The sequence below is a fragment of the Haliotis cracherodii genome, unplaced genomic scaffold, assembly GCF_022045235.1.
Source record: "Haliotis cracherodii isolate W230 unplaced genomic scaffold, xgHalCrac1.p SCAF_5, whole genome shotgun sequence".
In the NCBI taxonomy this organism is placed as follows: Eukaryota; Metazoa; Mollusca; class Gastropoda; order Lepetellida; family Haliotidae; genus Haliotis; species Haliotis cracherodii.
In genome coordinates, this window is record NW_027266308.1 from 41,920,336 (window position 1) to 41,945,154 (window position 24,819).

General features: G+C 40.8%; 1 protein-coding gene across 1 annotated transcript in view; it reads left to right on the top strand.

Moving 5' to 3' along the window:
- Positions 1–19,268, top strand: part of LOC139443932 (alpha-mannosidase 2-like) — a 38,972-nt gene extending 19,704 nt beyond the window's left edge. Inside the window, exons 13-23 of the mRNA XM_071224819.1 lie at positions 46–110; positions 744–909; positions 1,262–1,389; positions 2,609–2,708; positions 4,578–4,703; positions 5,174–5,285; positions 6,748–6,890; positions 8,305–8,449; positions 10,552–10,691; positions 13,494–13,781; positions 15,946–19,268. Of these exons, the coding sequence (XP_071080920.1) occupies positions 46–110; positions 744–909; positions 1,262–1,389; positions 2,609–2,708; positions 4,578–4,703; positions 5,174–5,285; positions 6,748–6,890; positions 8,305–8,449; positions 10,552–10,691; positions 13,494–13,781; positions 15,946–16,098 (1,566 nt within the window). The 3' untranslated portion in view covers positions 16,099–19,268. The remainder of the gene's footprint in view (positions 1–45; positions 111–743; positions 910–1,261; positions 1,390–2,608; positions 2,709–4,577; positions 4,704–5,173; positions 5,286–6,747; positions 6,891–8,304; positions 8,450–10,551; positions 10,692–13,493; positions 13,782–15,945) is intronic.
- Positions 19,269–24,819: the final 5,551 nt, after the last annotated feature.

Here is a 24,819-nt window from a genome sequence, read left to right on the forward strand (position 1 = left end):
GATGGTAGAGTAATAAGCTGTAACTTCCTCAGTGTATTGTTTCAGAATGAGGAGTGGAAACATTTTGATGAACCTCCCATGAGAAATGCCTTCGAAGTTAATGAAAAGAGGTTAGTGACAGTTTAATTATTTTTTTTAAAACTTTTCTTGACATAATACAATGTCAGCACATTATATCTTACCCTGAGTCAAATAAACTGTCTCAGAATCTATGTTCTGCTGTATTATCCAGGATGTGATTCTTTACAACCAAATGCAACTAAACTCTAAAACAAGAAGTCGGTTGATCATACAACAGTCCAATGACTGTTGGTATATCTTTAGACCCGTGAAAATCTGGGGTAGAATAGGTGTTCAGCAACCCATGCTTTTAGTAAAAGGCGACTATGCTTGTTGTAAGAGGCGAATAACGGGATCGGATGGTATTGCTTGCTGACTTGGTTGATCATGTCATCGTATACCAATTGCGTGGATCGATGCTCATGATGTCAATCACTCGATTATTTACAGACCGCCATCATATAGCTGGAATATTGCTGAGTGTGGAGTTCAACAACAAACAAAAACAACAACGGTATTTTACTGATATATGTTAAAGGTGCAAAGAGATTGCTTAGGTTCTTCTAACATGTTCCGGTCAGTAAACGTTTTAATTTACTTTGATATGATCATTCGTTTCTTCTTGTCATTGCATGGAATGTATAGCATGTGGTGGTTGTCAGCAGTTGTTTGTTGTTATACAGGACTGTCATCATCAGTAATCCGCTTACCACACGTCGCAGAGAGGTTGTGCGGGTAACAACACTGTCACCCGATGTCACCGTCACTGATGCTGACCTTGGGATTGTTCTACATCAGATTAACCCAGTTCTGACCTCAGACTTCAACATTGATCTCAACAGATTCGAGGCAAGGTTTTAGTGTGTCTTGAGTTTACAGTTTTAGATTACACAATCTACTGTGAAATATGAAAAAATATGAACTTACAACAGTTTTGAAATTTAGAATTTTAGTTTTTCGAAATGCATTTAGAAGTGTGCTGAAGAGAATTTATGAATGTCAACTTTTGTATTTTCAGGAACACAAACTTTTGGAGTTTATACTTAATCCTTAGAATATGTTGATAAAAAAGTGTTTTCTCTCACAAAAAAAGGTATTTTTTAAAGTGTATTTCTCCTTTGTGCAATGCATGACACACTCAGTGATAAATAGCATGCATCTTTTTGTGAATTTTAAAGAGGATCAGATGTGTTTTGCTTAGGTTGCCTTCCTGGTAGACTTGCCTCCACTCTCAGTAAAGAAGTATTTTCTCCAACCATCAAAAGATGCTGAAAGATCGCAAGCTAGAGTTTCAGCATTCAACACCAACCTTGCAGAGGACTTTAAGAAGTGAGTTCTGCATAGTTGAGTAGCCTAGATGTTTATGTCTTTTCTTGTCAAGATTCTGGTTCAACTCAGTACACAGCATTAGAATATTGTTTTCTTTAAGTCTGGTACAGAGGACTAATGGAAGCATATTTCACTTGTCGTAAGAGTTTGCAGCTAGTCATGTTGACCAAGACAATAATGTTTACTATGTTTACATTTTCTGTCAGTTGTATGCAGTTCCAATGTGTAGCAAAATAGAAGCATGGAGAACTGTTTCAGAGTTTAAGCCCTCAATTGCTGCCAGTCAATGAAAACTTACATCATTGGATGTCCTCAGCAAAATGTAGTAGTCTCGGGCTAGCATGATTTTTAAGGCTGGTACATGGGTATAAGCTGATCTTCCTGTTATTGACTGTTATTTCCTGGGAAAAATCTAAATGTTCAGGTCTGCCCGGTTATGCTGAAACATAAAACTCACTTACAAGAGTCTATTATGGAGTAGAGATTTTGGGTGAGAGTCAGTTGGTGCTTGTGACCCGTGAAGATTTGGGGTACAATAGGTCTTCAGCAACCCATGCTTGCTGTGGAAAGTGACTATGCTTGTTGTAAGAGGCGACTAACAGGATCAGGTGGCGTTAAACAACAAACAAAACAAAAAACCTATGCTTGTGGTAAGAAGTGCAGGAAGTCTGTTGTACGTTCAGGCTCAGTTAACTGCATTTCATCGAGCACATAATATCAACCTCTGTTTTGAATGGCTGCTGTGAAATAGCTGGAATTTTGCTGACTGCATCATTCAGCTACATTCACTCACTCACCCTGAGATGAAATACAACCCCAGTACCTCATGCTTGTCGTAAGAGGCGACTAACGGGATCGGGTGGTCAGGCTCGCTGACTTGGTTGATTCATGTCATTGTATCCCAATTGCGTGGATTGATGCTCATGATGTCAGTCACTGGATTGTCTGGTTCAGACTTGATGATTTACAGACTGCCGTCATATAGCTGAAATATTGGTGAGTGCGACCTTAAACAACAAACAAAAACCAATATTATAATAAAGATTAAATTATTTGCAGGCCAGCAAGATAAAGATTAAGTGTAGTTGAGTACATCACAAAACAAATCCCACTCACAGATTGTCAGAGACAGAAAACCTTCTCCTAAACATGGGAAGGATCACTTAGCTTCTTCAAAACTGAAGCAGTGTTATTATATGTTTGCTTTATATTTGCCCAGATCTCGGTTCCGCGTCAGCACTGGTCAGCAGCCAAGAGTGCTTGAGCTGGACAACGGCTACTACCGAGTGTCTTTCTCTCCATGCACTGGCTTCCTTGAGGTTAGTCAGACACATTTGCTGAGTGCAGATTGTGAAAGATGCTTTAATGAGTCTTTGCCCATATTTCAGTGTTGATCGTGAAAGGTAGATGACTGAATGTATGTGTGACGTCTGCTCCACTGTTTTCAGCATGTGCACAGGAAGGTAGATGACTGAATGTGTGTGTAACGTCTGCTCCACTGTTTTCAGCATGTACACAGGAAGGTAGATGACTGAATGTGTGTGTGACGTCTGCTCCACTGTTTTCAGCATGTACACAGGAAGGTAGTTGACTGGATGTGTGTGTGACGTCTGCTCCACTGTTTTTAGCATATACACAGGAAGGTAGATGCCTGAATGTGTGTGTAACGTCTGGTCCACTGTTTTCAGCATGTACACAGGAAGGTAGATGACTGGATGTATGTGTGACGTCTGCTCCACTGTTTTCAGCATGTACACAGGAAGGTAGATGACTGGATGTATGTGTGACGTCTGCTCCACTGTTTTCAGCATGTACACAGGAAGGTAGATGACTGGATGTATGTGTGACGTCTGCTCCACTGTTTTCAGCATGTACACAGGAAGGTAGATGACTGGATGTGTGTGTGATGTCTGCTCCACTGTTTTCAGCATGTACACAGGAAGGTAGATGACTGGATGTGTGTGTAACGTCTGCTCCACTGTTTTCAGCATGTACACAGGAAGGTAGATGACTGGATGTATGTGTGACGTCTGCTCCACTGTTTTCAGCATGTACACAGGAAGGTAGATGACTGGATGTGTGTGTAACGTCTGCTCCACTGTTTTCAGCATGTACACAGGAAGGTAGATGACTGGATGTGTGTGTAACGTCTGCTCCACTGTTTTCAGCATGTACACAGGAAGGTAGATGACTGGATGTGTGTGTAACGTCTGCTCCACTGTTTTCAGCATGTACACAGGAAGGTAGATGACTGAATGTGTGTGTAACGTCTGCTCCACTGTTTTCAGCATGTACACAGGAAGGTAGATGACTGGATGTGTGTGTGACGTCTGCTCCACTGTTTTCAGCATGTACACAGGAAGGTAGATGACTGAATGTGTGTGTAACGTCAGCTCCACTGTTTTCAGCATGTACACAGGAAGGTAGATGACTGAATGTGTGTGTGACGTCTGCTCCACTGTTTTCAGCATGTACACAGGAAGGTAGATAACTGAATGTGTGTGTAACGTCTGGTCCACTGTTTTCAGCATGTACACAGGAAGGTAGATGACTGGATGTATGTGTGACATCTGGTCCACTGTTTTCAGCATGTACACAGGAAGGTAGATGACTGGATGTATGTGTGAAATCTGGTCCACTGTTTTCAGCATGTACACAGGAAGGTAGATGACTGGATGTATGTGTGACATCTGGTCCACTGTTTTCAGCATGTACACAGGAAGGTAGATGACTGGATGTATGTGTGACGTCTGCTCCACTGTTTTCAGCATGTACACAGGAAGGTAGATGACTGGATGTGTGTATGATGTCTGCTCCACTGTTTTCAGCATGTACACAGGAAGGTAGATGACTGGATGTGTGTGTGACGTCTGCTCCACTGTTTTCAGCATGTACACAGGAAGGTAGATGACTGAATGTGTGTGTGACGTCTGCTCCACTGTTTTCAGCATGTACACAGGAAGGTAGATGACTGGATGTGTGTGTGACGTCTGCTCCACTGTTTTCAGCATGTACACAGGAAGGTAGATGACTGGATGTGTGTGTGACGTCTGCTCCACTGTTTTCAGCATGTACACAGGAAGGTAGATGACTGGATGTGTGTGTGACGTCTGCTCCACTGTTTTCAGCATGTACACAGGAAGGTAGATGACTGGATGTGTGTATGATGTCTGCTCCACTGTTTTCAGCATGTACACAGGAAGGTAGATGACTGGATGTATGAGGTGCAGCTGAAGATGATGACATATGACACAGGCTCCTGGTTCAAGGACAAGAGTGGAGCCTACACATTCCAGCCCAATGGACCAGCAACAGTAAGTGTTGTTACTAAAATTTTCTCATGGGTAACACAATAAAAACAGCTAGTGTACCCCATGAGTTGAAAATCTTAAAATCTGCACAAGGAAAACAGTATATCATCCCACAACACAAACATATCTTATGAAAAACCCTTGATTACATTTGAACCGGCCCTTGCAAAACAGTCCTGTGGCCCATTCCACAAAGCCATCTTAGTGCTACGACTGACGTAAGTCTATGTTAAGGTATGGGAGTTACGATCATCTTAGCACTACGATGGCTTTGTGGAACGGGGCCCTGGTGGTCATCAAAAGTTTCATTTGCAAGTTAGTGACAACTTGTAAGACATTATGTGACCAATGTGTTTGTTCTGAAAGAGAAACATAAGGCTGTTAACACCCTTATAAAACTAAGAGTTGAATATGAAAGCTTTTAGTGGAATTGAGATGAGATTATTTAAAAAAACTAAACTAATTAACTTTAGGAGTTGGACATCGAGTACCCTGAGATGATAATGGTGGATGGTCCGGTAATGTCTGCTGTGTACACCTCAGTGCCAGGAATACTTCACTCTGCTACATTGTATAAAGTAGAAGGTAAGACATAGTATCCTAGTTCCCCCAAGATGGTGGACGGTCCGGTGATGTCTGTGCCAGGAATACTTCACTCTGCTACATTGTATAAAGTAGAAGGTAAGACATAGTATCCTAGTTCCCCCAAGATGGTGGACGGTCCGGTGATGTCTGTGCCAGGAATACTTCACTCTGCTACAGTGTATAAAGTAGAAGGTAGGACATAGTATCCTAGTTCCCCCAAGATGGTGGATGGTCAGGTGATGTCTGTGCCAGGAATACTTCACTCTGCTACAGTGTATAAAGTAGAAGGTAGGACATAGTATCCTAGTTCCCCCAAGATGGTGGATGGTCAGGTGATGTCTGTGCCAGGAATACTTCACTCTGCTACAGTGTATAAAGTAGAAGGTAGGACATAGTATCCTAGTTCCCCCAAGATGGTGGACGGTCAGGTGATGTCTGTGCCAGGAATACTTCACTCTGCTACAGTGTATAAAGTAGAAGGTAGGACATAGTATCCTAGTTCCCCCAAGATGGTGGACGGTCAGGTGATGTCTGTGCCAGGAATACTTCACTCTGCTACAGTGTATAAAGTAGAAGGTAGGACATAGTATCCTAGTTCCCCCAAGATGGTGGACGGTCAGGTGATGTCTGTGCCAGGAATACTTCACTCTGCTATAAACTCGAAGGTTGGAGGAGCAACATTGGTAACACAATCACTGCATGTAACAAATTTTGAGATAATACTTCATTCCAAAATGCGTGGCAAGGTTGCAATAATGGCGATATATCAATATGTCTGAACCCTGTCATGATTCCAGAGCAGAATAGCTCCCAAAGAACCTATACTTGTTGGAAGTACAGGCCACAATAACAAGGTGATGGTTACAGTATGAGTGAGTGAGCTTTTAGCAATATTCCAGCAATATCACGGCGGGGGGACACCAGAAATGGGCTTCACACATTGTACCCATGTCGGGAATCGAACCCGGGTCTTCGGCGTGACGAGCGAACGCTTAAACCACTAGGCTACCCGACCGCCCCGGTTACAATATGAACCTGGCTGAGTAAGTGGGACTACCCTGACAGAATGGATTTCTGCTCATGATATCAAGCACTGGTTTGCTTGCCCTAGACACCTATGTACAGTTTCAAACTAAGAGACCCGTGAAGATTCCGGGGTAGAATAGGTCTTCAGCAACCCATACTTGCCGTAAAAGGCGACTATGCTTGTCGTAAAAGGCGACTAACGGGATCAGGCTCACTGACTTGGTTGATGCATGTCATCGATCCCAATTGCGTGGATCGATGCTCATGATGTCAATCACTGGATACCTGGTCCAGACTTGATTATTTTACAGACCGCTGTCATATAGCTGGAATATTGCTGAGTGTGGCGTTAAACAACAAACAAACAAACAAATCAAACTGAGATATTAGTGATTGTGGCACAAAACAACATTCACTCACTAACTGTGTGTCTCAGGTTCAGCTGTTGCTGGCCTTCACCTTGAGAACCTGGTGAACTTGAACAGTGATCGCTGGGACAACAAGGAGCTTGTGATGAGACTGGACTCCAGCATCTACAACAGAGAACACTCCATCTGCACCGACCTCAATGGCTTCCAGGTCAGTCATGTTCTCACACACCTCCCTACTTGGGATTTGCTGGAAGGCAAAAACATTCAGCACAGGTTACCTCCCCTGTTTATATGTTGCCCTTATTACTTCCCTTTCCCTTTGTGTTAAGATTGCTTTGAACAGTATTTCAGTTATGTAACAGCATGTTAAATTAATTTTTCAAAAATTAAACTATACATTTATATACCGCACTTATCCAGGTACTAGTATCTGCTCAAATTTGTTTTATTTTTCCCCGACCAGTGGATCCATTCGCATTCCAGTTATCATTCTCAACTCCCTGGAGAGTATACAACCCAAGCTGCCCAGGGGCGCTAGAAGGTTTTGACATCCACCTAAAAAAATCAGGCACCCATTCCCTGCTTGGTGAACAGAGGCACATTCGAACTAAATCACTTGCCCCGGGTGACGGTACAAGTTTTGACACTTGGGTTTCGGGTGTCTATATGTATTCATGTTCCCACCATCTGGTCATCTACCATTGGACGGGTGGGTTCTTTTGAGTCCAAAGGGTGTATGTACTGTACACTAGTGGTAGCGACAACACTGTAAGGACCTGTAAACATTGTCGGTCCCAAGGCTGAATAACAACCCGGTCACTAGCGGGATACAATCTCAGCACCAGGGGTCTGCTAGCAAGGCTGGCGCTTTCGAATGCTTGCCAACTCCGCCCACTCCGCCCCCAGGCATATCAGCTTGATGTGGGCGGACAGCCTGAAGTGATGCCAGGTCTTGGATGGTACACACAAGCACAAGTAATGTGCTGAATCTTAACCAGGGGTCTCTTTATGTGCCATGCTCTAAAGATTCAAAGGCTGGTTATGAATATTGGGGCGTCAGATAAATGAACATTAATGCTACAACCTGCATCATTGGCTGCATTTACCTGTGAAGATCCGGGTTAGAACTGATCTTCAGAAACGCATGCTTGTCACAAGAGGCGACTGACGGGACTGGGTGGCCAGGCTCGCTGACTTGGTTGATGCATGTCATCGTATCCCAATTGCGGAGATCGATGCTCATGATGTCAATCACTGGATTGTCTGGTCCTGACTTGATTATTTACAGACCCCCGTCATATAGCTGGATTATTGCTGAGTGCGGCGTTAAAGAACTTACAAACAAACAAACATTGGCTGCATTTGATCGATCGATATTTTGGTGAAGCATAGGTCCCATGTAACCTATGCTTGTTTTGGGAATCGTCTGAAATATGTCAGATGGTTAGACTGTGTATTAGTGCCTACATTGTTTGCTCATGCTTTTAATCACTGATTTACCTGGTTCAGACTCAATTATCTGCAGGCTGCATTAATGGCTGCATTATTGCTGTCTGAAGTGTTGAACATATTCCGTTACTCAGTATCATAGTTTGACACCGAAACGCTCCTTGTTGTTCCAGATGCACAGGAAGCAGTATCAATCGAAGCTGACAATGCAGGGCAACTTCCACCCTCTGAGCACAGCGGCCTACATTGAGGACAGCTTAGGTTCCCGCCTCACCCTCCTGACCGCGGAGACGCACGGGGTGGCCAACTTGGAGCCAGGTAAGAAACACATTCACCGAGACACAGGCTTGATCAACCTTTAGCCACGTAACACATAGACCAACTTGTCTCTACAAATAGCTACTTACTGTCCCATAATATTATTCAAATAGATTCCCAATTTAAACATATCGCACTAGCAACACTGCCATCCTGTACATAAACGGTAATGCCACGAAAACTGCAACACATTTCACTTCCTAAAACACTTGCCTTCAAATATTTAAACATTTTTTCGATCATGCGGCTTTTTATGTACGTATCAGGTTGGAATCATAAAGAGGTGGATATTTTTGGAAAGCGCACAGGGCACAAATCAGGTGGTGTTAAGTATCGCCGGTCATGGAGAATAGTTGGATGGGTGACCGCATTGGGCACCTAGACTCCTGAGAGTTTCTAGGGCTTTGGCCCTGCCCCACACTGAAGCAGATGTAACACGTGTGGCATCTCCTTAGGCACGTGACTTTGTTCAAAATGTGCCTCTGTTCACTTCACCGGGAATGAGTACCCAGTAGGATGAGATGGTGATGTGGCTGTTAACTTTTTTGCGTCTACCCTTGTAAAAAATTTTTTATGAGAGTAACTACCCTTGCTGTTTTCAGGTTTTGAGACGTACACAGTTACTGCCCTTGATCCATGTTACTTTACAAAGTGCATAGTGTCTGCTATTGGGACACTTTTTCTCAGAAACAATTGAAGTTAGCTTATCCGTGTGTATTTTTGTGTATTCATTTCACATTTAATCATTTTATTCAGATGACTGAAAGTGACCCTAGTGCCTGTCTCTTCTTAAGGTTTTATAGGACTCTTTTTTTATCCCCCCGACATATAATGACGGGGGGATATAGCCATCAGTATGTCCGTCCGTCTGTCTATCCGTTTGTAATCATTGTTTGTCCGGAGCATATTTCCTAAACCGTAGAACCTAGCTTCACAAAACTTGGTACACTTACCAATCAGGCTTAGTAGTAGTGCCTTTTGCTATGTAGAGATTTTTAGAATTTTTTATTTTTGTCGTTTCCATTGAAATATGATGAACTTAGGGAATTTGAGGGTAGTGCTCTTGTCCAGAGCATATTTCCTAAACCATACAACCTAGCTTCCCAAAATTTGGTACACTTAACAATCAGGCTCAGTAGAAGTGCCTTTTGCTATTTAGAGATTTTTCGAATTTTATATTTTTGCCGTTTCCATGGAAATATTATGAACTTAGGAAATATGAGGGTACTTCTCTTGTCCAGAGCATATTTTCTAAACCGTAGAACCTAGCTTCTCAAAGCTTTTTACACTTAACAATCAGGCTCAGTAGAAGTGCCTTTTGCTATTTAGAGATTTTTAGAATTTTATATTTTTCTCGTTTCCATGGAAATATGATGAACTTAGGAAATATGAGGGTACTGCTCTTGTCCAGAGCATATTTTCTAGTTATTTATTTAGTTTGTTATTTATAGATTTTAATCTGTTTAATTTGTAGCCCCTGACATATAATGAAACTAGTTGTCATACAACATGTACATTAACTATATCTTTCACAGTACACACAGTTTACCGACATGCCACGTCTGGGAGATATGTCATCTTCCGATGACTCTTGTTTATTGTTTATATTCACTACTATGAACAAACAAAATTCTAATGTGCCCCATGGCAGGGGATAGTGTTTGTTTGTTTGTGTAATATGACTACATTTAGGGAGAAAACAGATGGTTTATCCGCCCTTGGATATATTAAGATAATAAAATGTTTCATTTGACTTTTCACAAAACTGTAGTGACCAACAAACAGACAATGCCATTTAGAAAGTGGTCAAATGTAATAGATGATATATTTGGGATAACACTTTCTGAGTAAAGTACAGATTCTCATACTTTTTGGGGGGTTGAGTCCCATCTGAGATTGGAACCCACACTGCCAGAGTGAGGCACCTAATCGTCAGCACACAAAGTCAGCGATCTAACTCACACAGCCAGCTAGGCTTCCACAAAGAATGTCCGACAGTGACCTACACATGAACTGCCTTGACTTACGCACAGAACTGTTGTAAGTCAATAACATAACAGAGAGCTGCCACATATTGACCCCCTGGTTTCTCTCCCTGTCAGGGTGGCTGGAGGTGGTGTTAGACCGACGCCTAATGCAGGGGGACTGGCGTGGACTGAATGAGGGGGTCAAGAACAACATGCCCACCCCCAGTCACTTTGTCCTGATGCTGGAGAAGTCACGCACTAAGCTGGACGCAGGGGTAAGTAGGGGAGCAATAGTTACATTGTGGACAGGTAAAACCACATCTTCCCGAGGCAAGGGAGTTAACTGACTATAAAAGTCAGTTTCCACCCTTGCTGAACTAGGCTGGTATTATGGAGATATGTTTTGGCTGGACTAACGAGTCCAATCAAAATCGCAGAACAAAATCAACATTCGGTTCATAAACAACATGGAGGCTGCCCTGCAGATTTCGTTCTATTGGATTTGCAGAGCATGTGTACCGTTAAATGGGCGTCGACAGATGTTTTCATGTTTTTAATCAAGGTGGTTAAGAGATTTGATGTACTTCACGAGGTAAGACCAACCTTATTACAAAAAAGAATCTTGATTATCGATCAGATTGTCTTGACTGGGCGTCGCTATTTTGTTTGAATCAAATGCAAGTGTTTTGAGAGGTGGAATCCGATTGGTCAATAGGAGGGACATAGAACTGACATAACTCGTAATAGCCACTGATGAACCCAGAAATTGCAACCTAATTTGGCAAGGGTGGAAACTGGACTTTTACAGTCAGTTAACTCCTTTGCCTCGGGAGATGGTAAAACCACAGTACACAGACATGCAGATGATTTTAATCATGCTTGTCCTCCCCCAAGTTATGATTTTTGTCATATTTTTTGACAAATTTACATGCCTAAAATATTACGGTTATCATCACAATGTGAGAAAGTATAACATTCTCAATGCCAAGTGGTTTGAAATCATTTTTAATAGCCTGTATGATACCATAGTGTAGGTAGCCAAAAGCATTTGAAATTATCTTTTATCAAATAACTATTATATGTACATGTCATAGCACTAGTCTTGGAATTGTATATTAGTGGAAACTGTACTTGATTTTTGATGCAATGATGCAATTTATGTTACTAGATTATATAGGTATATCCTTGTTTATCCGATGAGCATTGTCAACTAAAATAAAATGCTAATTAAATTGATATATATGTATTTCGGTTCATTGTCGACTTAAGGAGGAATTATTAGCAGATGAGTTTTCCAAGATCAACTGTTATTTATTTTTGTCTACATATGTGTAGCAACAGAATTTAGATGCCACAAGATATTTTTCATGGTAGTCATTTGGCTACCTCTGAATTTTAGACATTGGACAAATTGAAATTTAGGCTGCATTGGCGACAGTTTTAGTCGCAACTTTGAGGCCTGAGAAACAATTCCTTGTCTGTTTTGGGACTGTACTTGTGTCTCAACATTCTGGAAATTTTTTTTTTAGACCTACAGTATTTGACATAATAAGCGCCCAGGGCGCTCTCAAAGTTAGAAATAGGGGGCTCTTATTAGAATATTAGTTTGGTGAAAAACAACAGAGTTGAAAGATTGTAAATTTCGTGGTTTATGCTGACAGCCTGAAATGTTTATATACGACAGATATATTTTTTCCAGAATTTAATTTCCCATAAATAAGAATGCATATAACATATGTATTATACACGAATAAATAAGTCATGTGTACATTGATCAATCGGGATTGTTCACTAGCCAAGTACTGTATTACAAGAGAAGTGTACCATTTATGCAATTTTAACCCAGCCTTGAGCTCGTTATTTTTGGCCTCAAAGAGAATTTTGTTTCAGATGAAACCTTTGACCTGATATTGTTAATGGCAAAATTTTACATTTACAATTGCAATGTTTCTAACACCACTCTAAGCTTGATACATTTCAAAAGTGTTCTTCAGGATAGATACTGTGTTGAGAAGAACAGGTGTTATACGAAAAGTGATCAAGTGAAGTTTTATCAGAAATGGATGCTGTACCATTCTCTTTATAATTGTTTATAATGTTATCAACTGATTATCACACTGATGAGGATGTCTCTCCATATGTCAGGTTTACCAAAGTACACAGATCAACTGTGAAAACACCATTGACACAGCTATACAACGGTACATATACATGTAGATTGTACAAGACACAATGCAAGTTGATCAGTAATCAAATATTTATGTCTATAAGAATATTTACGGACAGCATTATCATGGCAGGAATATGTTTTGACAAACTGGTGACATTGACACTGTGATCAGTTGTAACACCGCTAGTACTGGCTGGGGACTTGGCTGCATGAATGAATGAATGAATGAATGAATGAATGAATGAATGAATGAATGAATGAATGAATGAATGAATGAATGAATGAATGAATTTATTTCCTCTAGAAGTTACATCCGAAGATTTACAAAATCTCTGATATTCTCAGAGCTAATGCATTGTGCTAGTATTTGTATAGATGGCTGCATTATTGACATATAAAATACATACACATACACACACATACACACACATATATTTTTGTCATTTACTATGTACACAAGTGAGCACTATTACGATATGACAGATTAATTTGGGGTAAATCTAATACGTTTCTGAAATTTAAGACATATTCACAGAATATCAATGATATGTTTTACCATGTAAACTGGTTCATTATTCAAGATTGTATGTTTATGAGCCCCAGAATAGTGTGAGCATATCATTTTCTTCCAGAAGTTCAATTTGAACATATTTTTCGATATCAAGTTTGTCATAGAGGCTCTGGGCTCCTTGATATTAATTTTTGTTAAGATAATTTAACAACCAATTTTTTATCTGTACGAAATGTTCATTTCAGAGACAAGATGTTAGTCTACCTGCAGTGATATTATTTGAATATTGCTAAAATGGCATAAAACAATAGTCATTCACACACGATAATACACTGCAGTTTTTGTACCTCATTGATTATTCTCCAAATTTCTAAATATACATTTTCTTTGTTCCAGCCACCAGTGCCTGCCTGCTTCCCCTCCGCCACCAGCCACCTGTTGTCCCAGTCGCTCCTCCACCCCCTGTCAGTGGGCGTGGTCAACACAGGGGGAGATGCTCTGGGTACCAGGTACCTGTCCCAGCTGTCTCTGGTCCGGCAACCTCTACCTCCCGCCCTGGGGCTGGTCAACCTGCGTACACTGAGGGTGAATGACACTGTGGCAGTGACAAGCTTGCTTATAGTCCACCAGGCTGGGCTGGACTGTGATGTCACTGAGACACTGGAAGATGAGCAGACTATTCAGGTGAGTGTAGAATATGCAGGTGATGTAGAATGTGCAGGTGAGTGTAGAATATGCAGGTGAGTGTAGAATATGCAGGTGGGTGTATGTGGAATATGCAGGTAATGTAGATTATGCAGGTGATGTAGAATATGCAGGTGATGTAGAATATGCTGGTGAATGTAGAATATGCAGGTGATGTAGAATATGCAGGTGAGTGTAGAATATGCAGGTGATGTAGAATATGCAGGTGATTGTAGAATATGCAGGTGGGTGTAGAATATGCAGGTGGGTGTATGTAGAATATGCAGGTGATGTAGAATATGCAGGTGGGTGTATGTAGAATATGCAGGTGGATGTATATAGAATATGCAGGTGGGTGTGTAGAATGTGCCGGTGAATGTATGCAGAATATGCAGGTGGATGTATGTAACATATGCAGGTGATTGTGTCTAGAATATGCAGGTGGGTGTAAGCAGAATGTGCAGGTTGGTGTATGTAGAATATGCAGTTGGGTGTATGCAGAATATACAAGTGGATGTATTGTAGGTATGCAGCTGGGTGTATGTAGAATATGCAAGCGGGTGTATGTAGAATATGCAGGTAGGTGTACGTAGAATGTGCAGGTTGGTAAATGTAGAATATGCAGGTGACTGTGTCTAGAATATGCAGGTGGATGTATGTAGAATATGCCGGTGGATGTATGTAGACCATGCAGGTGGGTGTATGTAGAATATGCAGGTGGATGTATTGTAGGTTATGCATCTGGGTGTGTGTAGAATATGCAGTTGGGTGTATGTAGAATATGCAGGTGGATGTATTGGAGAATATGCAGCTGGGTGTGTGTAGAATTTGCATCTGGGTGTATGTAGAATCTGCAGGTGGGTGTACGTAGAATGTGCAGGTTTGTGTATGTAGAATGTGCAGGTTGGTGAATGTAGAATATGCAGGTGATTGTGTCTAGAATATGCAGGTGGATGTATGTAGAATATGCCGGTGGATGTATTGTAGGTTATGCAGCTGGGTGTGTGTAGAATATGCAGGTGGATGTACGTAGAATGTGCAGGTAGGTGAATGTAGAGTATGCAGGTTGGTGAATGTAGAATATGCAGGAGAGTGTAAGTAGAATATGCAGGTGGGTGTATGTAGAATGTGCAGGTAGGTGTACGTAGAATGTGCAGGTAGGTGTACGTAGAATGTGCAGGTAGGTGTACGTAGAATGTGCAGGTAGGTGTACGTAGAATGTGCAGGTAGGTGTACGTAGAATGTGCAGGTTGGTGAATGTAGAATATGCAGGTAGGTGTATGTAGAATGTGCAGGTAGGTGTATGTAGAATGTGCAGGTAGGTGTATGTAGAATGTGCAGGTAGGTGTACGTAGAATGTGCAGGTTGGTGAATGTAGAATATGCAGGTAGGTGTATGTAGAATATGCAGGTAGGTGTATGTAGAATGTGCAGGTAGGTGTATGTAGAATATGCAGGTAGGTGTATGTAGAATGTGCAGGTAGGTGTATGTAGAATGTGCAGGTAGGTGTATGTAGAATATGCAGGTAGGTGTACGTAGAATGTGCAGGTTGGTGAATGTAGAATATGCAGGTAGGTGTATGTAGAATGTGCAGGTAGGTGTATGTAGAATGTGCAGGTAGGTGTACGTAGAATGTGCAGGTAGGTGTATGTAGAATGTGCAGGTAGGTGTACGTAGAATGTGCAGGTTGGTGAATGTAGAATATGCAGGTAGGTGTATGTAGAATGTGCAGGTAGGTGTATGTAGAATGTGCAGGTAGGTGTATGTAGAATATGCAGGTAGGTGTATGTAGAATATGCAGGTAGGTGTATGTAGAATATGCAGGAGAGTGTAAGTAGAATATGCAGGAGGGTGTATGCAGAACTTATTCCGTGGATTAAAAATGTCAGCCCTGTTCAGTGTTCTGCTGGATGTAAAATACTTGTAGAGCCTGTTGTCAGAATGTGATATATACCCTCCAGGGTGTTGAGAAGGATAACTGGAATGCAGAGAACAAATATGAACCACATTTGAGATGTCTGGATAATTGTGTGATATAAATGTATAATGTAACAATAAAAGTCAGTGTGTTGCTGTGGAAACAGTAAAATATTCTCAGCCAACTCACAGCCAGATGTAAAACTCAGCACGTGTAACATGTAATAAGATCCACCTTATTTTCCAGGAGTCTCCAAGTGTAAAGCTGTTTGAAGATGTAAATGTCGTGAGTGCCTTTGAAACCAACTTGAACGGATTGAAGATCAAGAAGAAACTGACGTCATATGAGATGAATGTCCCACCCATGGAATTAAAAACATTTAAGTTGTCATTAGGATAAGAGCATTATTCAAAATAATTTGTGATATGACTGTGATATCTTCTGATTACCGTATATCTACATACACTAATGGTATTCTTAGGGACACAACATTTTATGTGTCTTATTTAAAAAAAAAAATGTTTACGATAATACAGGGGAGACAAAATTATTCTATATTGTATTGCAACACAAAAGAAAAATAATTATTCTGAGAAATATGTGTTAAAAAATGGTAAAACATATAAGGAAGAGAATTAATTGATGTCAACTTCTTTATTACGAGGAATACAACGTTTCGGTGTGTATGCTTACTCCTTCATCAGGTGAAAATCATTTTTGTTTGTCCCCTTACCTTATTCACACAGTGAATGATTTACCTCATTCATGCAATCTGTGATCTCCACCAATTCACCTACACACAGTGAATGATTTACCTTATTCACCCCCTCTGGGATCTCCACTGATCTTGCCTACACAGTGGCTTACTTCTGTGATTTTCACTGTGAATATTTTAGGAGTCTTCAATTCGTTGTTATTGTCAGACCGTTTCATTTTCAAGATTTACAAAGAAACCATTTTGAAAAGTAAATAAAACAAATCAAATTTCAAATGCTGTTTAAATGAAAACATGCTTATTAACATCTGTTTGTTTATATCCAGTGTACTGCCAAGGCAGTGGCCTAGCAGGATTCTCGCAATAATTCATTGATTGGCGCATAATATGTACGCTCAGTGGGAGTTGATATCAAGCCCATTCACGAGGATGGGTTTATTTTATTTAATTATGGGAGTAACTGACTACCTCAAAAATATTTTACTTCACTCGGACAGCTGCTTCAATTATTGAATGTAAACGTTCTGATCTTCATTGCCTCAAGTGTCTTAATTTACAAGCAGCACCTTTCATTGGCTGAAAGTCACAAATGGTCCGATCAGAATCAAGATTACACATTTTTGCAGATATAGTAGTCATGGTTCTGATAGGCCAACGATGTGTTTGGTTCAAATGAGCCCGGTATTGCTGAATCACTGACCACTTGTTATGTCATTGATCAAAGAATGTTTCCCATGGTGCACCTGACAGTCACCATGGTGACAGACCGAGGAAAGGGGGAGAAATTACATGACTATACGTGGTCGCACCATAACTAAGAAAAAATACTACAACATGCCAGTTTTGTATGAATCATGTGAAATCTAATTCAATGACTAAGCTATATTCTAATTGTAGAACAAGTATTTTGAAAAGACTTGCCAACGGCAGTGATCACAAACAGGCTGTTGAGGCTACGTATGTGACATCGGATGTTGTTGCTACAATACGTCATATCTGAGATAAATGTCATGCAAACATTCTGAGTATCACTGATGTTACTTGTGGATGGAGTTTCTGCAGCAGTAACCTTCATATGATCTCACAGAGTGCTGCCTGATTAGTTTTGAAAATGACCCCATCTATTTATGCTGAAGAGGACCCTGTTCCCACTTGTTCAGTTTCTTGGCAGGACATTGATTATCTTACTAATATTATTTCAAGAGGATTTTTTAAAGGAAAATAGCCTAAAATAAACCCGAACCTATAAATATTCAATTTTTTAGCCTCCTGGATCTTGACATACTGATTAAGAAAACCTGAAAATAAGAAATCAATTTTGTCTGGCTGATATATTTTCAATTTACATAACTTGATTACAGTTTGTCGGAATGATTGTATATTTTGCAAGTCAGTTGGATTTCAGGTCATTACATGTCGGGGGCACGGGTGGCCCAGTCGTCTAAGGCGCCGCGATTCGCTGTGCAGAGTTGCGTCCCTTGTGCTCGCCAGAAACCTATGATTGTGGGTTCGAATCCCGGTTCTCCCCGATTATGTTTTTAGGTTTGTCAGCACCATACCCGTGCTCGTGGGTTTCACGGAAGTGGTAAACGTCTGAGACCTGCATCACTTTGGGCTTTCCTCCTTCATTAAGCTGACACGCCGTGATATGACTGGAACACTGTTAAAAGCGTCGTTAAACCCAACTCACTCACTCACTCACTCACTCATTACATGTCAATATTATTACTCACCTGTTGGAGGTATCACTGTCTAGTTAACATACAGCTGTATTACACAATTGCTTGATATGTTTTGAAATGCACCAAATAGTATCTAATGAAGCCTCAAAGTTGCAACTAAAATGGTCGCCAATGCGACCTAAATTATATTTTGTCTACTGTCTAAAATTCAGAGGTAGCCAAATGACTACCTTGAAAAATATCTTGTGGCGACTAAATTCTATTGCTACACGTCTGTAGACACAAAAATAAATAACAGCTGATCCTGGAAAACAAGTCTGCCTTTAATTGTATTTGCAAATAATTCCTCCTAAAGTCAACAATGAACCAAAAGACATAAGTATTAATGTAATTAGTACTTTATGTTAATTGACAATGCTCTTTGGATAAGCAAGGCTATACCTTACCTATATAATCTAGTAACAAAAATTGCATCATTGTTCGAGTCACAAGTAACAAAATCAAGTACAGTTTCCACTAATAGACAATTCCAAGACTAGTGCTATGACTTGTACATATTAATAGTTATTTGATAAAAGATAATTTCAAATTCTTTTGGCTACCTGCAATATTAGCTTGACTTCTTAATTTTACCACTGGCTACCTGGAAAAAAATACTTGTAGCCCTATGGCTATTTGGTAAAAAATTAAACTTTGAGGCCTGCTAATATAAATCTATATATAAATCCAAAATTTTCCATTCATAATTCTATGGAGATGAGTAAATAGTTTCAGGTCCCATGTTTGTTGTATGATGAAGTAAATCCTGTGATTGTTCGTGTATGAATTATGGTGTCTGGCAGTCTGGCATTTCAAGACAGTTTCATGTTTCAATGACCAATCATTATTGATGAGGATGGATGTTTTTCTCATCAGAACATACCAGTCATTTGATCAGGAAAACTCTTGGTATCACAATTACACAATATGTGAAGTGTCTGATGCCAAGCTGTATTATCTTTTCTTCAACTGTGCTTGTTTTTGATTGCCAGTAACAGTGTATCTTTCCCAGGTAAATGTTCCTAATGCGCTCAGTAAATTAGTTCCTCCTAATTATCGATTTTGATTAACGTTCATGTTACAATGTCGATAAATATTTCGTTTTGTAAGATATGCGTGATGTTATGCTGAATGGATGTACGAAAATTTTTCATTTGAAAACATGGCGTCGTGGTCAAATGAAATTTCCGTACATCCATTCAGCATAACATCAAGCAAATCTTACAAAACGAAATATTTATCTCCTAAATGATCTCACAAGTTGGATGGATGAAGAAGGCTAGTGTCATTAATGCAATTCAGACAGGTTATCTAGATTCTATGTCTGTGGGTTGCTGTGATGCCAACTCAAGCCAAGATACAAAATGCTTCAAAATGAAATCATAAGCAAAGCAAAGCAAAGCAAAGCAAAGCAAAGCAAAGCAAAGCAAAGCAAAGCAAAGCAAAGCAAAAGCAAAAGCAAAGCAAAGCAAAGCAAAGCAAAGCAAAGCAAAGCAAAGCAAAGCAAAGCAAAGCAAAAGGCCTATACGAGCAGTGATTTATAACCCTCTGCCAGTTGATATCATAGTGTAATAGGTATGCTTATGATACAATATTTGTGTACCATTGTGCTCTCGTACGGATGTTTGTTGTACACAATGCACTGTGATAGCAATATGAGGCTCCTTTACCAAAGTGAACTGAAGACCCTGAAAAGTGCCGGAGAATAGAAGAACTCGGTTCAAAGTTGTAATTATAGTGAAGCAATAGGTCAGAGCAATGTTAAGTGGCACTATTTGATATAGTTTCATAGAAGACTCCATGATTCAAAGGGCATTTCATTATGTGACTTTACTTAGACTGAGAATTTATGTATACATATATTTAGAGTGATTGTTGGTGGTCATGTGTGTGTTTGTTTGATCATCATGTGTGAGTCGTGTACCATGAGTTTGGTTGATCATGCCTCATGTCATCTTTCCGAGGCAAGGGTGTTAACTGACTATAAAAGTCCAGTTTTCACCCTTGCTGAACTAGGCTGGTATTCTGGAGGTACATTTTGGCTGGACTTTCGGGTCAATGCATAGTCCAATCAAATTCATGTAACAAACTACATGGATTTCAACGTGCAGATTTCGGTAGACTGCAGGATTTGCAAAGCATGTGTACTGTCAATTGTCATATAATTTTCAAATGTTTTCATGTTTTTAATCAAGGTGCTCAAGTGATTTGCTGCACTTCGCAGCGTGAGACACGTTTTATTACAAGAAAGATCTTGATTATCGATCAGATAATTTCGACTGGGCACCGCCATTTTGTTTGAAGCAAATGCAAGTGGTATGAGTGATGGAATCTGATTGGTCAATAGAAGGGACATAGAAGGGGCCTGACTCGTAATAGCCACAGGTGGCGCTATGATCGATCCTGGAAATTCCAGCATAGTTCGGCAAGGGTGGGAACTGGACTCTTGTAGTCAGTTAACGCCCTTGCCTCGGGAAGATGGTATCATGTGTGACGTTACTGAATGTACACAATGTGTTACTTGTAATTACCATTATATTTTTCCATGTTGAAATGTTTTAGTTTAATATAATATGCATTAACCAGAACAGGACAATCTAATTTCTTGTTTGATGGATCTTCATCCGAGAATTACACAAAGGCAGGAGGGGAAACTATAAAAGAAATAACTATTTGAAGTAAAAATTAGTGTCTTTATTACTGCATTTTGCCTTGTGTATGTTTGAAGCATGCCCACCATTTTAGGGGTTAATTTTTGTTGGGAAGAAATGCTATCTTCTTTGCTGGAGTGACAAGGAGATAACAAATATGTAAATAGCTGTACATTTGTGAGGAAAGCAGCAAAATAGCAACAGGCAGACCTGTACCTCAAGTACTCATTGTGGTCTTGCCTAACCAAGATATACTAATCAAAAGAAGTTAAGGACCACCCCATACTTTCATTAATTATAATTTCATTATATATGACCAGCTCTAGTCAGCCAGTGAATCATTCTGAAATTTAAATCCCACCAACATTGTGTCTACTTTACATAGGCCAAATATTAGAATGATTGCATGTATAGTTTTTGAGAAAATCAGAAAATAAAACCCTGTTGACCTTGACAGAACTGTTCAAAGTCAACAATAATAATTTCTTTAAACATCAATACAAAAATCTTGTCAACAAGAATACAAAATCAGTGCCATCATTTAGTGCACTAATGCAACACAAGCCCCGCCCAGCCTATCAGTCAATCAGGAAACAGTTACGTGTGTGACCCATACTCTTTTGGGGTTTATGGAAACCTAAACGCAGAAAGAAATTGCTTGGTAACTCAATTAAATGCCCTAGAACACTTGATCTATTTGGCAATAACATGGGTCATGATTTTGTTGGCATTTTTATGTACATGTTCTCTTTGTCTCTTCAGTTGTGTAATGTATTATGTTGCTCGGAGAGTAGTTACAATGTGAGCAGTGCTCTGCTGTCATGCAGGGAATACCATGAAATGATAGTGTGTTAGATTTCTGCTGGGTATGGAATTTTAGATAGTATGACCATATATTTTTATGATTTTTCATAAATAAATCATCATATCTCATATCTTGTGGGTTTTTAAGTGCACAAGGACCAAAGGTCTATGCGCAGTTTGGTATGATGTGTTGTCTTCAGTCTTCTATCTGTCAACTGTCAACTTATCTGAAATTGCTGAAGGGATGAAGCTGAAACTGGTTGGACCAGAGAGGACTGGCTGAAGGGATGATGCTGAAACTGGTTAGACCAGTGAGGACTGGCTGAAAGGATGATGCTTAAGCTGGATGGACCAGGGAGGACTGGCTGAAGGGATGAAGCTGAAACTGGTTGGACCAGAGAGGACTGCCTGAAGGGATGAAGCTGAAACTGGTTACACCAGTGAGGACTGGCTGAAGGGATGATGCTTAAGCTGGATGGACCAGGGAGGACTGGCTGAAGGGATGATGCTGAAACTGGTTACACCAGTGAGGACTGGCTGAAGGGATGATGCTTAAGCTGGATGGACCAGGGAGGACTGGCTGAAGGGATGAAGATGAAACTAGATGGACCAGGGAGGACTGGCTGAAGGGATGAAGATGAAACTGGTTGGACCTGGGAGGACTGCCTGAAGGGATGAAGCTGAAACTGGTTACACCAGTGAGGACTGGCTGAAGGGATGATGCTTAAGCTGGATGGACCAGGGAGGACTGGCTTAAGGGATGATGCTGAAACTGGTTACACCAGTGAGGACTGGCTGAAGGGATGATGCTTAAGCTGGATGGACCAGGGAGGACTGGCTGAAGGGATGAAGATGAAACTAGATGGACCAGAGAGGACTGCCTGAAGGGATGAAGATGAAACTGGTTACACCAGTGAGGACTGGCTGAAGGGATGATGCTTAAGCTGGATGGACCTGGGAGGACTGGCTGAAGGGATGATGCTTAAGCTGGATGGACCAGGGAGGACTGGCTGAAGGGATGAAGATGAAACTAGATGGACCAGGGAGGACTGGCTGAAGGGATGAAGATGAAACTGGTTGGACCTGGGAGGACTGGCTGAAGGGATGAAGATGAAACTGGTTAGACCAATGAGGACTGGCTGAAGGGATGAAGCTGAAACTGATTGGACCAGGGAGGACTGGCTGAAAGGATGATGCTTAAGCTGGATGGACCAGGGAGGACTGGCTGAAGTGATGAAGATGAAACTGGTTAGACCAATGAGGACTGGCTGAAGGGATGAAGCTGAAACTGGTTGGACCAGGGAGGACTGGCTGAAAGGATGATGCTTAAGCTGGATGGACCAGGGAGGACTGGCTGAAGGGATGAAGCTGAAACTGGTTACACCAGTGAGGACTGGCTGAAGGGATGAAGCTGAAACTGGGTGGATAAGGGAGGACTGGCTGAAGGTTTGAAGCTGAAGCTGGTTAGACCAATGAGGACTGGCTGAAGGAATGATGCTGAAACTGGATGGACCTAGGAGGACTGGCTGAAGGGATGAAGCTGAAACTGGGTGGACCAGTGAGGACTGCCTGAAGGGATTAAGCTGAAACTGGTTGGGCCATGGAATAATAATTTACAAATTTAATGCTTCAAATATACACTCTAGAGAATGTTCGAAGCGTTACATTATTATATCAGTCACTCCATTTTCTTGTTCAGCTTTCTGGGGAGTATACCACCCAAGGTGGTGGAGAAGGTAAACAGTCACATTACCATCTCATGCTGCAGGGTACCCATTCACAACCGTGTGTACAAAGGCATGTTTCAAACTAAGTCACCTGAGAAGACACACGTGCTTTGGTCAGTCCCGAAGCCCTGGAAACTTTCAGACAGACAGACAGACAGATAATTTATTAAAGTCTCACCTCGTTTGCTACAAATACTAAAATATTTACAAGGTATAAAAATATGAAGGTGTAGCACGAGCCACTCTAAGCAGAGTTATGAGAGACTAAAATTATTGGGTAAAAGCGTATGACATATAAATACATGAAAAAGGTCCTTAAAAACCGTAATAAAAATCATCGTAAAAATCATTTGTATAGAGCCCGTGTTCGTTCTAATAAAATTCTGTTGCAGGGTTTGGCAGATGTAAAAATCATTACTGGGCTGGAAAGTATAAAACCTAGCTTCTGGTTATCACTAAAATCGTTAAAATCAGGACAGGTTGAATTGCACTTTGAAAGGAGGTGGCATCTGTAAGACTGGTACTGTGGGCAGTATAATAAAATATGTTTTTCATCCTCAATTGTATCTCTGCATACATAACAAGTTCTTTCTTCAATAGGGGTACTGTTGTAACGTCCAGTTTCTATGTGAAGCAGCGCAACTCCGCACCGGAATCTTGAAAGGGCGCTTCTGTGTGACCGCTGAAGCTCACCCAACACATAGGATTCGACTCTATAATCGTCTTTAAAAGTGGCGTAGGTTCTCAGCCTATTTCCACCTGTTCCATGTACGCTATTCTTTTGATTGATCAGCTTCATCCAATTTTCTGTGAACTGTTCAAATATCTTTTCCTGACCGTCTTTGTGACGTAACATTTGTCATACGTGAAATTAATGTTGTTAAAATGAGATAGTCCAAGTGCATCAAACTTCAGGTGTATTCTAAAAACTTGATTCCGTTTACGTCGCGCCGCCTGCCGATAGGTCCAATTGAGAACTTGATGTGCTAGACGTCCAGGATCCATGGTGCGTAATCTCATGTAAAGGCGTTATACAGATCCCCACTGCCCCACGACGTCAAGCTGTCGAACGCCGTAAACCCATCCAAATACTCTCGGCGACCAACGTGGCTAAACTTTGCGGTATTTGTGACCAAGGCGCTGTACGCAGGACCACGAGCCACCACAAACGTATTCACGTCTACGATTAACGTTCGGCAAATTAGCCATTCCACATTAAGGGGTTGGGTCAGGGTGCAAAATATACTTACTATCAGTAAATGTAAAATGTCAGTGCAAGAGAATAGTCTTAATTATCCACCGAATCAGATTCCATTTGGCGTAAAGGGTAAAATAGCTGAATGGACCACTGAAAGTGAGTGATAACACCAGATGTTCAACATATTTCTAATGAACGTTAATTGGTGTTATTTACCGCAACGGAAAAACGTATAGTTCGTTGCAAGCTAAGATGATACAGCATGCGTATGTTGTGAATTGAATATTCCGGGCGAATTTCTTAT